The sequence below is a fragment of the Melozone crissalis genome, unplaced genomic scaffold, assembly GCF_028551555.1.
Source record: "Melozone crissalis strain CALT ecotype California unplaced genomic scaffold, PUWL_Pcris_2 ptg000042l_1, whole genome shotgun sequence".
Lineage (NCBI taxonomy): Eukaryota > Metazoa > Chordata > Aves > Passeriformes > Passerellidae > Melozone > Melozone crissalis.
In genome coordinates, this window is record NW_026535820.1 from 36,092,475 (window position 1) to 36,105,813 (window position 13,339).

Sequence of the window (13,339 nt, forward strand, 5' to 3'; positions counted from 1 at the left end):
TCTACACTGAAGTTTCTTAGTCCACATTCCAGTTTTTTTCCTTTTGCAACCTTACAGTAGTTATTACTTACTTCCTTTGTTGAAAGATGCAAAGTGAAATTAAGCATGTTTGTGTAGTAAAATCTTTCCATGAATGCTGAACATTGATGGATAGAATCCTACCCTATCAGCTAAATCTGTTTTGTAAGAAAAAAGTTTACCTTGCATATCCTTAGTATTAAATGTGGGTGTCTCCCCTGGGCTTTTGCCCACAGACATTGAACAGGTTTAACCCACAGCTGGTTATTTTTAAAGGCAGACTGATGGGCTTGTCCACGGAATTCTTTTTTACTGCAATTTTTGCTTTGTCTAGCCTGGCATAGTGCTTGAAGATTACCACTGTTGCAGTCTGTCTTGATAAAGGTACCACTACAGTTTCCAAATTTGGAATAAGGAGAGACTCACAGATGTAGAGGAACAAGTCATCCTTGCTGATTTGCCTTCCCTGACACCACTCTGATCTGTATGCTACTGTGTCACTTAAGGGGAAAAGGTACAGGAAAAATAAAATAGTCATACTGAAGTATGTGACATTGTTTCAGTATCAGGTTGGGAAATTCCAAAACATCCTTGATTTATGCAGTGACCTTTGAATCAAACTTGGTTTTAACTGGGGCATTAGACTAGTTGTTTTGGAATCATGTACTTTGATATGCTTGATCTTTTATCAGGTATTAGGTTTTCTCCTGAGAGGCTGCACTGGCCATCCCCAGTGCAAGGTCTGGTTCTTGGCCTTAGTAGCTTAAAAAAAAAAAAAAAAGGCAACTTAATATGTGTAGGATTCTTCATACATGAACTCTTAGAAGAAGCTAAAAGAAAAACTCCTTAAAATAAACTAGCCTGCCCTTTATCCTCAAGTAAATAAGTGAAAATTTAAACTGCTATAATGATTTCACTGGTGTCTTTATGTTAAGGTGTTCGGTTTAAATTTTAAATGTTTTAATAATTTCACACTTTTTAAACACTTGGTGAACTTGAAATATCAAGGTCTGCCATGAAAACTTAAATCCAACGTAACCAAATACTATTTATGGGTCTTTGGACTTTATTTTTTCTTGTTTTCATTTTTCCTTTCCTTTTTCTCAAGCATCTTTGGGTACATGAGGTGTGATACAGATGTTCACCCTTCATTAGGCAATGAGAAATGAAAACAAACTAATGACAAGAAATGAAAACTGAAAACCACAGTGTTGTTTAATGCTCTTAACCTCCAAGTACCCAGCTGTGGGAAGTTGCATGGTTTTCTACCGTTCAGTATAAAAAAGGAGTATACTCCATTCTTCTCTGTTCATGGACTTAAGGTTTTCATCTGGCTTTGTGAGAAGACCCATGTTGTGGCCAGCACCTGCCCCTTAAATGAATGTTAGTAAGCTCAGGTTCCTTTAAGAAAAGATGTTACACTCAAAGGATTACTGAAACAAACAGTAATTTATTTTGGCAGCTCAGAATAATCTTAGTTGTGTTACCTGCACAGGAGTTGTTTCCCCTTTCCCTTATATGTGGAGAAGAGCTTATTTTTGACCTTGTAAATTCAGGTTTAATGGCTTGTGCTTTTTAAAATATTTTTAACTTGTTTTTTTTATATCACAGATGAAATAGTTTGGAGTATTTATATAGCTGTTGTTTGCCCTCTTAATGCCTTTCTTCCTGATTTTGAATGCACTTTTCTGAATGGGAAGGGTACTTGTGAGAAAGAATATATAAATTTGCATTGGTTTAACCCTAGCCAGCAACCAAGCACCATGCAGCCACTCACCCATTCCCCCACGAATGGAATCAGGGAGAGAGAACCAGAATTGTAAAGGCTAGAAAGGCCATAGGCTGAGATAATGACAGTTAAAGAGGGAAAACAAAAGCCATGCACAGAAGCCAAACAAAACCAGGAATTAATTCTCTGCTTCCCATGGGCAGGCATGTGTTCAGCCATCTCTGGGAGGTCAGGGCCCCCTCACATATAACAGTGACTTGGGAAGACAAACTCCATCGCTCTGAATTCTCCTCCTTCCTACTTCTTTTCCCCACTTTATACACTGAGCATGATGGCATATGGTCTGGAATATCCCTTTGGTCAATTGGGGTCACTGGTCCTGGCTGTGTCTCCTCCCAACCTCCCAAGCACCCAAAACTTCCTCACCAGCATGGCAGTATAAAAAGCAGCAAAGGCCTTGGCTCTGTGTAAATCCCACTCAGCAATAACAAAAATATCTCTGTATGATCAGCCCTGCACAAATCCAAAACACAATTCAACAGAAATCCAAAGCAGAGCCCTATACTGGACATTGTGAAGAAAATAACCTCAGTCAAAACCATCACAATATACAAGATGCTAAAGAGAACAAATAACTGGCTTATTGGCTTGTAAAAGTAACCTGATAAGCTGTGTGGAGGAGGGTCTTGTTATCTGATTTGTATTCAGTTTCTCCTGTTCACCTTGTAATTAAATAAACTGAACACGTCTATTTGGTTTGGAACGGCAGATTGTGTAGGAGCAAGTGTTTTGGTACTTTTTTAGAGTAGATTTGCTGGCTTAACGGAAAAGATTAGTGAAATTTTCTGTCTAACCAGAAAGAAGATTATTGTAAAACATATTTCTAAGTGATAAGGCATAGTAACAGTCAGCAAGAAAAGCTTCCTGACAGGTGAGATGCTATAGATCATATATTAAGAGTCATATATTGATTGATGAGATAAATCTGGCACGATATTCACAGGTGCAAGCATATGATGCATGAGAACCAGAAGGCTGGCGGAGTCGAGGAGGGGTTGGTCACATTGTTGCCTTGCTCTGCCAAAAGAGAATTATCAAGAATATAGAGCCAATACTTCTTGGAGATGCAGAGCAAAAACGTGAGGTATTGGACACAAGTTATAGCTAGGGAAATGCTCAAAAGATAATTGGGGGAGGAATCACATTTTGATTATTTTAGCCTTTTTATACATCAGCATAAAGGTGGAGTTATTTCTATCCTTGGAGAACCTCAAAACACAACATGGCTTGCCAACTTGAATACCCTCATCTAGCTTTGATGTCTGTTCTTTGAATAGGAGTTTATGTGACCTCTCAGGTTCCCTTCCAACATAAATTATTTTGAGTCTATAATTCTTCCTGTTATAAATGCAATATATCTTTTCATAAACTTTTGTCTAAAATGCTTGCAAAGCTATAAGCATCTTTCAATTTGCATTGTAAAACTATCTTTCGCTAGTAATACAGATGGAGTAATGTGTGCAGCCCCAGAGCTGGGAGGGAAGGAAATGAAATGATGAACTAATATACAGAACGGAAATTCACTTGCACTGTGCTATGAATTTCTGGAAGTGCACATACGTTCCTAGTGTGAGTGTGATGCATCATCTGGTGAAGGTATTGCACTGAAAATAGATTTCCTGAACGGATGTTGCATTTGTTCAATTCTTTTAGCTTAGCATTTGATAGACAATAACTGCATAGTGAGCTTTGGTAAATGTACTATGGGAACACATCATTAATTTAACTAAAATATGATTTTTCATGAGAGGAAAATTTTTAAAGCTTTACTATTGATAAAAGTACTCTTCAGATTTATCCAGCCGAGTCCCTGTAGCTACTTTTTGGGTAGAAAATTGCAAATAAGAGAACCCACCCCTTGTTTTAAACTGTTATTTATCTTTAGTACTAATCATACACAATATGATAATTTCTTTGTTTCTACAAAATCTGTTGTATTTCACAAAATTCTATTGCCCTTGTTTGTGTACTTCAGTCTATCTCAAGGAAGATATCCTAATACTAGACAGTGGAGCTGGGAATGTTTCAATTAGTTTCAAGTTAGAATTATAATGCTACTACTAATAGACTTTAAGTTTCATGTGCTTTTCCACACAAATATACATGAAAATAGTACATGTATATATTTTGCTTAGATGTAAACTTTGCTTTTTAAATATATATCCTTATTCAAATGTACTACACTTTCCTTGCCAGTTCAAACTGCAATAATTTTGCATCTAAATGGGAAGTATCAGAGTTGAATTGCAAATCTGTGATAAGGCAAACCTTGCAGCAACCCAAGCAGTTGCTGTGCATCAAAACACATGAAACTTTCTTGGCAAGCCAGTAAACTGGGCACCGTCAATAGGGGCAATGCAGAGTAACAAAGTATTCCTTTGAAGGTGGTGGTAGCAGTTAACAAATGACTGAAATTTCTAGGAAATCACTGAAAAGCTTGTGTATGCCATGAAGTCGTCAAGTTTTCTGTACTGATTCTCTTAATTATGCAGTACAAAAAACTTATGATACTTTACACAGTTATTCTCTTCACAGAAATGCTGAATATTCTGAGTAAAAATTCCTCAAAAAGGCAGCAGAAAGGCGTTGCTGCAAGTACCTTCCACTTATTTTGCTTATGAATAAAAAACCCCAGTTGTAATAGTGAGTCCTCAGAGAAGAGTTGATAATGGAAATGCTGGCGTACTCACTTTCCCCAGCCCTGCAGGTGTTACAATTAAAGAAGCTTTAAGAACTTCAAGAACAGCCCAAGGGCAAAACCTACAGATGTTTCCTTCAGTTGTTTGTAAAGGGGGAGTTTTGCTACAGTGCTATTGTTTCAGTTGACCCTTTTCTCTCGGGGTTTTATTCTGCTGTAGTTCATCATCCTCAGTTCTCAGAATAGCAGAATTCCCTGGTAGGTCACACCAAAATGAGAAGGAGGGGTCTTTCCTTAAAACCTTTCCATTCTGTCCTTTTGACAGAAGAGGAGAGTTAGACTTTTCAGGGCAAAGACCTATATTTAAAGGTAATTGTCAATAGATCAATCCATACTGAATGCAAGATTGAAATGGCATAATTTTAGTTATATTGAAAAGTGAGGAAGAGAAATTACCTGCAGTTTTGAAGTGATTGCTTGTTTGCTGCACCAATGGAAAGCTTAATCTCCTTGCAAGGAAGGGCTCTCTTCCTTGATGAAAAAGTTGAATGGCTGGTCTGGTGAGTGTTGTCTTTCATTGACTTAAAATACAGTCCTGGGGATGATGGCTTAGTGTAACACTGGGTAGCCAAAAAAAAATCACCTAGTTATTCATGTTTAAGGTATTTAATCATATTGCTAAGTAATTAAATGATAGAAATACTATTTAACTGTGTTGGGGTGCAAAATTCTGCAGCTCTAGCATGCTGACCTACTGAGGACTTTGGGAAGGTGCAGCTGTGCTGTGTCTGATGAATTCTTTTAGACAATGAATTTGGTTGCTTTTCTCGGTCGAATATTTGGTCACCTTTCTTCCCAATTTAAAAGGTCACAGAATTTTCAGTCAATCATTTAGAGCTGATGTGTTTGAATTAAAGTGCAATAATTTAACAAATAAATCTTCATCAAATGGTACTAAGAATTTATATCCCACATTCAAGTCTCCAAAGGTAGAGATAATGAAAAATTTACTGTAAGTTTATAGAATGTCTATGAATGAAACCCCAAGTAGGTTTTTTTTTCTTTCTCTTTACCTCTTTCTCTTGGGAAGATAGAGTGGAGATAATATAATAAAACCAGGGCATTCTGTTGATTTTCATCACAATTCTATGTCTGTAAGTTTTTGATGAAGACTCTTGAAAGGGTTTACTCAGGGCAATTTTGATTCTGCACAGGATTTAGTAATAGGTCTCCTGTGGCAAAATGTAAAAAAGATGTTGCTTCATGAGAATAAGCATTGGAAATATCAAGTTTCATTTTCTTTGCCTAACAAGGAAATCCATTAGCTTAATGAAATAAATTCAATGTTTTTTTTATTTTTAGTGTGGCTTCCTAAGGAAATAAGGCTTATGTCATTGTACAGCCCCTCTGCCTCTGTTTCCACTTGAGAATATTTGGACAATGCAATCAAATGTAAAGTAGGAGATGAGTTTTTGAACATGCAAAGTTTCTCAAGATTAGTGAAAACCAATGACTAGGCAGGAAAAAATCCCAAAACTTTAAGATGACATTGTCCTCTCACTGGAGAGTTAAAGTACAAGTTCAGTATTTGTCCTATTTAGATGTGGGTTGGTCAGGCAGCAGGTGAATTTGCATTCCCACAGGATCTGCTTACACTTGGAGGGCAAAAATTCTCTGGGGATTGTGGACAAACAGAACAAGAGATATTAGTGAGTGAGTGGAGGTGGATGTCAGTGGGGTCATAAGTTAGATATGACTGTAATAAAAGGGGAAAAAGCTTAATGTTTTAAAAGTATTAAAAGTACACAGAACTCAAACCTCCAAAATTCCTCAGGGATCAAGCTTTACCATCTCTGCCTCTCAAGGAAGAATTTCTTCATATTGTCAAATTACATACAAAGAATCTTAGCTAGACTGATACTGGTGCTATTTTTACTGTAATTTTAGTGAACTGTAGTAGGTAACTCTTAGTATTAACAATGATTTAGAGAGCATGAGTTGAAAATTTAACTGCATACTGTGGATGGCCTCCCATAACTTGGCAATTCAGCAAGTCTACTTTCAAACTGAACTACTTCACATATTTTTTCCAGCATGGACATATACCACTCCAGGATTTTTGGTCACTCCTTAAATGAATTTGTAAAATTATCCAGTCTGCCTTAAACTTTGCTTTGTAAGAACCTTTTTTGGTAACTTTTACTTTAAATTTTGTCTTAGTAGCACTACTACTGTTTTAATTTATGTCATATCATTTAGCTTACTGTTTCAGGGGATTTTTGATGAAGTTAATTGAATGCATTGGAAAATGCTGTGTAGTGCAAATTTTGATTTATTTTCCATTCTAGATTGTCCTCATTGCTATAACCACTTCTACTTTCATTATACTTTGTCTCAAAGTTTTCTGTCAACACCTTCTCTGCTCTCGCTTCATGAGAATAAGCATTGGAAATGTCAAGCTTCTGAAGCCACCTGTGCTCATTTCTGGCTACCTAAACATAAAGATCTTGCCACATTTTGACTTTTATAAAATGACATCTTTAATCCACACCTAAACTTTCTAAAATGATGTAGTGTGTCTGGCTAAATAATTGCCTGTGTAAACTCCTGCAGAGTTTGAGTTGCAGTAGCAGATTTGTGCTGCCTGTATTGGGCTTGTATCAAAAGTGGAAGTGAGTGATCAGAGCTGCCCTGGGATTTTTGCTGAGTGTCGCATAAACACCCTAGTTATCTGATTCAGACTTTCACCATAGGGTTAATTATTCTTTAATTCATTATAAGCACAACTTTTGGCTTCTATGCAGGTTTTTTTCTGGTTTGGGGTTTGTTTTTGAAGTTGGAGTTTAGTTCTTGTTTTTTTAAGATTTAACTTATGTTCATTTAATGTTGTTTTTGTGTTTGTGATTTTTACTAGGTCATCTGAACAAGAATCTCCAAAGTGAGTTTTCTTTATACTTTCTCCTACCTTTTTAAGATAAATAAGGAAATATATAACTTCAACTGATTTTTCAAAGTAGTGGTTTTGTATGATTAAAAGACACAAATAAATGTATAAATCAATGAAGATTGTAAAGATTTGTGAAAAAAAGTAAGTTTTAGGGTCAGGATTTGGAAAGTCTTAAGTTGTAATAGATCTCTCGTCACTATTAACAAACAAACTTGTTAGAAACTGTTACAAAAGTTCAAGGATGCAAAAATTCACTGGCAATTTTATATGGTGACTATTTAAATAGTGCCAGATGACTCTGACTGAAATAATATTTTTCTGGTATTGTTAGATTTCTTTTCTACATTAAAAAATTATTACACGGTCTGTAATTTCAACTTGTAAGTGAAATGTTTTTTTGGACTGTGTTCTGAAAAACTTATTAAGATGTATTTACATACACAGTGTTCCTCCTTGCTTAACATTGACTTCATCAGAATCATGAAAAGTCTTGGAAGCTATCAGATAAAACCAGAATTTTGACAGTGTAATTATAGTTCACTACTTCAAAGCATTCTGAAACTTTGAATGCATTCAAAAAGTGCCACTTTCTGTAGTAACTGAAAGTACTGCAAGTGTTGCATGAAATACCTCATTGCCATTGCCAAGTACACATAGTCAAACTGAAAGTCAGAGGTATTATGGCAAGAATACATTTCCTTGATGGCACCTCTCAGGACATTTGTATTTGCTGTGATCAGACTTTCACAGGCCAAAAAACAAGTGGCTGCAGTATCAAAGTGTGCTGCAATACAAGTCCTGTATGCTAAAAGCTACAGTCCTTGGAGCAGAATTACTTCTTCATTGACAGCTCTAAACAGCTGCTGGAAATAGTTCAGAAAAGCTCACATATATCTACAAATACCAAAGCAGAAATAAATGTTTGAATTCACAAATTTTAATGCCAAGGTTTACTTGGCAAGATATTTACTTCTGCCACTTTAACACTGTCAAAATGTGATGTTGCTATACCTTGAGCTTTCCTCAAGACAGATATTTTCACATTAGGTAGTATTTATAAGGATGGAGCAGTTAGTCTGTATGGCATCCATGAGTTTGATTCATTTAAAGTGGGTGGGTTGTATGAGAGGTCTGTATGTCATCCTTTTCATAAGAGAGAATGTAGCTAAATGAATGTTTGGGAAGTCCTGGAGCACCATCAGGCAACTTGGCCAACTGCCAGATTTGGGGGGTTTAGGTACTGACTTTTGTTATCATTGAATGCTAAAGTTCTTGAATGCCAGATCTGTACCCTAAGTTAGTTCTGGGTCCTTTAGTATGGCTATAACTACCTCAATAACACAATATTTTAATTGCAATCAAACCTTTAATTTTCACTTCATTTACTGTTTCTCTGAAAATTTACCCTGACTTTTCTGCAAACTGCCTTCACCCACAGGGACAAGGTTGAGATGGGACTCATAAGAGGGAGAAATCTTTAAAAAAAAAAAAAAGTACTTTGCAGGAATGACAGTGGAATCACAGCAAAGGATTTTTTCATGGATAGAATTGGCAACTGAAGTGCCTTTCCCTTGTGGTTCAGCCCTCTCCATGTGTTACTGTGAATTCCTGTACAACTACAACAGTGTCTTTCACTGCTAACATCCAAATATTTTGCATTAAATGGTTTTGCTATTCCAGAATTTTTGAATATTTTTCTGGATGTCCACTGATTAATGATAGGCTTAGATCACAATCCAGTCCTGTTTCCCTGCACTTCCACTAAGAAGTGGTATTAAATCTTTTAACCCTTAGAACTTGCTCTTTTTAAATCTTTTAATTTAAAAATCTGGATTAACAGTACCTTTATAATATTTATCCTTTTGAAATAAAGGAACTTATTGGGAAACAGTCCGACGCGGAGCTCTCTGACCCGTCTGTCACCTAAAGCCTTGGCTCGCTCTCCCAATGGAGTTGACAACATGTCTGGCTCTTACCCACTGGAAGGGGTGGATAAGCAGTTCCTAGAAACGTATGACAACGTTATAAAAAGCAGCTCGACAGAAGACTCCAGTCAGTACTACTGTGATAAGGTACGGGCACTTGTGTGCTTTGGAAGTCAGGAGTAGTAGTGAGTGTGACTCTGAGCTGTGGTTTGAGAATGGGCAAAGTGGTGGCTGTGTTTCAGGATGGGCATATTTTATGTAGTAATGAGAGCAGATCTTGTGTTGCCACTCACATTTATCCAAGGTTGTATGATAAACAAGCTTGCCAAGTGCATTGGTTTCCAAAGTGTCCAGCATTCTTGAATCTTCAGGGAAAGTTCCTGGTGGAATAGAAATCCTTACATGATTGAATCTTGTTCGCTCCAAGGGAAAAAAAAGATCAGCTAAATCAAGTTGCTATCTGTCTGAAAAGCAGACACAGCTCTGTGTTATCCCAGGCATCTCTTAAGGATGGCTGAACATCATCCTTTTGAGTTCTGACCTGGATGGAGAGCAGCTGCTCCCTGCTAACATTATGGTCGTGGATCGTTCTTGCCCAGCCTGTTCCAGAGGGGTTCTGGCTAAAAGTGGGCACTTGCATTTAATTAAAACAACTAACTAAAATTAGTTAGAATAGTTCTGTCATTTCCAACATGTCTGTTAGCTGCTGACACTTTTTAGTTCTTCTGCCTTGTGGATCTGTTGCGTAAAAATAAACCCATTTAGAGGAGAAAAGCTCTAAAGATGGTCACTTCATTGTTCTTGGAATACAGTCATTTCAATTCATATGTTGCACCTAAACTTTTAATGAAAACAGGTTGGAACTTTAATAGGATTTATCAATTTGGAAGGAAAGCTAAGATGAGAGTAATGATGTTAAGACAGAGCAACCAGAAAATATTTGCTGAGATGTACATTGTTATTTTTACTATTTAAAAGGTTACTACCATAGGTGTATTCTACAACCATATCCTCTTCCTATTTCAAAGATGTATTTACATAGAGTGTTTTTGTTCAGCACTTCTAAATTTGGTTGCACTGTTTTCTAATTTGCTGATATTTTCTTCTAAAAATCAGAACATTTTCTTTTTCTATATATTCCAGAATGACCTAATTGAGGGAGATTTACTATTGGTGCGTATCATACCGGATGAAGAAGGGAAGTTTGGATTTAATCTAAAGGTAAACCAGCTGTCTTTTAATTATCTTTAAATGCTTTATGGATAAGATGTTTTTACTTCATGATTTTTAATATTTTTTAGTATAATGATTTGGAGAAAGCAATCTATTTTACAGGACTGTCCTGTGGACTGAGAGTTTTTAGAAGTGGCAGCCTAATCCTTAAGTACTAAAGCAACACTTACAGAAATAAGCATCTAATAGTTCTCTGGTTTTCAGTTGCATATATTATGACATGGCCCATATCCAAGGCACACTACCTACTTGGCTGCTGAAATATGAACTTGAAGGCATAATTTAAGGCATCACCTTTTGGAAAATTGGACCTCTGTATTTTAAAACAATTTAAATAGTTTGTGCTGTTCCAGTTAATTATATCCATTAGAAATCATATTGAAAATTTGAAAATTAATTTGTGAGGAAAATTTAAATTATTGTTGGTAATTGACTATTGTAAATGTTTTAAATTCCCTTACTGAAATTCCATTTAAGCAGAGTATGATAAATTTGCCATAATATCAAAATTAGAGTTTGGTCATTTCACCTTGGCTTTTTATTGGTTATGTAAAGAGAATAAAGGAGTACAATTGTCTGGGACTTTGATCCTACCAGATTTCTTGCACATTTGCCACAAAATCTAAGAAAACTTTCTGCCTTGGAAGTTCAAGTGTTAAATTTGGCTTGTTTAAAGCACAGGGTTACAAAAAATGTTCCATTTTATCTGTTTATGCTTATTAGAATGTACAGCCTGAAGCAGGCACCCAGTCTAGTTTACTGGAAATTGGTACATTTAAAGACACCACAACCCACCCCATAATGCCCCATTTACTGATGAAAATTCAGTCCTACCAACCCTGTCCATGATGACACAGCATAAAAAAATATATAAAAAGAAAATAAGCAATTACTTCTTTTAAATGCTGCTTATGCTTAATGATAGATTTATGGGTGCTATTTACTTGACATTCCTCTCATTCCTCTAGGGTGGAGTAGATCAGAAAATGCCACTGCTAGTATCAAGAATAACTCCAGGATCACCTGTAAGTAAATTCCTGAGGCTTTTAATCCCTTCCATTACTACCCCTTCCACCTCTCAAAGGTCTGTACACATAAAAATTTGGACACCTGTCACCAGTATGAGATAGCAGCAGAACTGTTCTCATTAGGAATTGGGTTAACCAGTGATGTCTTAAACCACAGATTAAAAGATCTGGAAGAGTTTGTCAAACCAGATATTAGTAGAAAGTATATTTGTGTTCTCCTGTCATCTCAAAAAGTGCATCTTGAACTGGAAAATGCTTGATGAGGGGCAAGAACTGGGGAAAAGGAATATCATTTACTGAAGAAGTAAATAATTTGGACCCCTGCACCCTAAAAGAAATAGCTGGTTTGAGGGAGATGTAGTAGGGATCTGCAAGATTAGAAGCACTGTGAAAAAGGAATTCCAGCAGAAATATGGACTACTAAAATTAGGACTGCAGAAATAGGACTACTAAATTAAGTTTGTGAAGGTCAGGTTCTTCATGTTTGGTGAAGTAGTTCTTTGTGCAGAAGATAGTAGACCTGTGAAACTCCTTGACAAAGGATGTGTGGTTAAAATAATTTTGTGTGTGATCAGGACAGGACAAATACTTGGGGAAAAAAGCTATTGTTATTGACTAAGCTAGCCACAATAGGCTGAGGAAGTCCTTAGGGCTAAAATTATTTATAGGATGGGAGAGTACTTGGCAGGAGAGAGGGAGCATAGAAAGGGAGCATATGTTTGCTCTGTTCCTATTTTGCCATAGAATTTTCCTTATGGAAATATTTATAGACTAGGTGAAATGTATAAGAATCAGCAGAGCCATTGAGTTCTTCTGTTGAGTTTTGAAATAATAATAGGAACATAAAATCTTTTAAAACTTTTTTTCTAAATAATTATTACGTAACATTGTGAGTACAAACGTTATATCAAATTTTTTCACTTGCCTTTTTCCAAACTATATTTCTAAACTCTCATAAAATAATTTCAGTGCAGACTTCTTAGGAAATATTACTGACTTAATCCTAAAAATACAATGCACTCTGAATCTTCTGACTCTTCTGAAATTTGATAAGCAGTCACAGGACTGATGTCTAAATGTCATGATGCTAATCCAGCTGAAACAGATTGCTTGAGAAGTTTTTTTTTTGTCACATTTATAATTTTGGCCTGATTGACACAGTTCATAGCACTCCTTTATGAACCGTAATAATTATTTGAAAAAGTGTTTAGTAGGAAATTATAATTATAACTTACATCTAGGAATTGAAAATAAAACAGTTCCTAAGACATTTCATGGTCAACCTAGCAAATATTCTAAGGGTGATTTGAGATTCTGAAATTACATAGGGCAAACAGGCTCATTCTGCAATCAGAGAATGAAAGAAGTTTCTCCTGAGGCAGTCATTCCCTGTGGCAGATTTGGCTGGTCCTCCTGAAAGTATTGATCTGTATTTTTTCCTCTTGGATTGAAAACGGCAGGTGTTCCAACTTTGAACACTTCATTGAAGTGTCTCCCTTTGGTGTCGTAGGCATGGACAAGAGTGACTAATTATCTCTCTAGCCTAGTAAACTACCAAGTGAGCAAGTGGTGGTTACTATGTCAAAGTAACCAGAATCACAGAAGAAAATTGGAAACGGCTATCCAATATGTAATACTCAGTAGCAGTGTCAGGGAAGTCATGTCATGTGTTAGCAAGTGGAAAATAATACATTTCTTTTTAGAGAATAGCAGTATTAACATTGATTATATTGTTTTCCATAAACAAAACTTTACCTGTTC

General features: G+C 36.2%; 1 protein-coding gene across 3 annotated transcripts in view; it reads left to right on the top strand.

The window, feature by feature from the left end:
• PTPN3 (protein tyrosine phosphatase non-receptor type 3) overlaps nucleotides 1-13,339 on the top strand; it is a 119,142-nt gene that overhangs the window by 80,190 nt on the left and 25,613 nt on the right. For all 3 annotated transcript variants that reach the window (XM_054285198.1, XM_054285199.1, XM_054285201.1), the window contains exons 15-18: nucleotides 7,360-7,383; nucleotides 9,266-9,464; nucleotides 10,461-10,538; nucleotides 11,519-11,575. In XM_054285198.1, coding sequence (XP_054141173.1) covers nucleotides 7,360-7,383; nucleotides 9,266-9,464; nucleotides 10,461-10,538; nucleotides 11,519-11,575 — 358 coding nt within the window. The remainder of the gene's footprint in view (nucleotides 1-7,359; nucleotides 7,384-9,265; nucleotides 9,465-10,460; nucleotides 10,539-11,518; nucleotides 11,576-13,339) is intronic.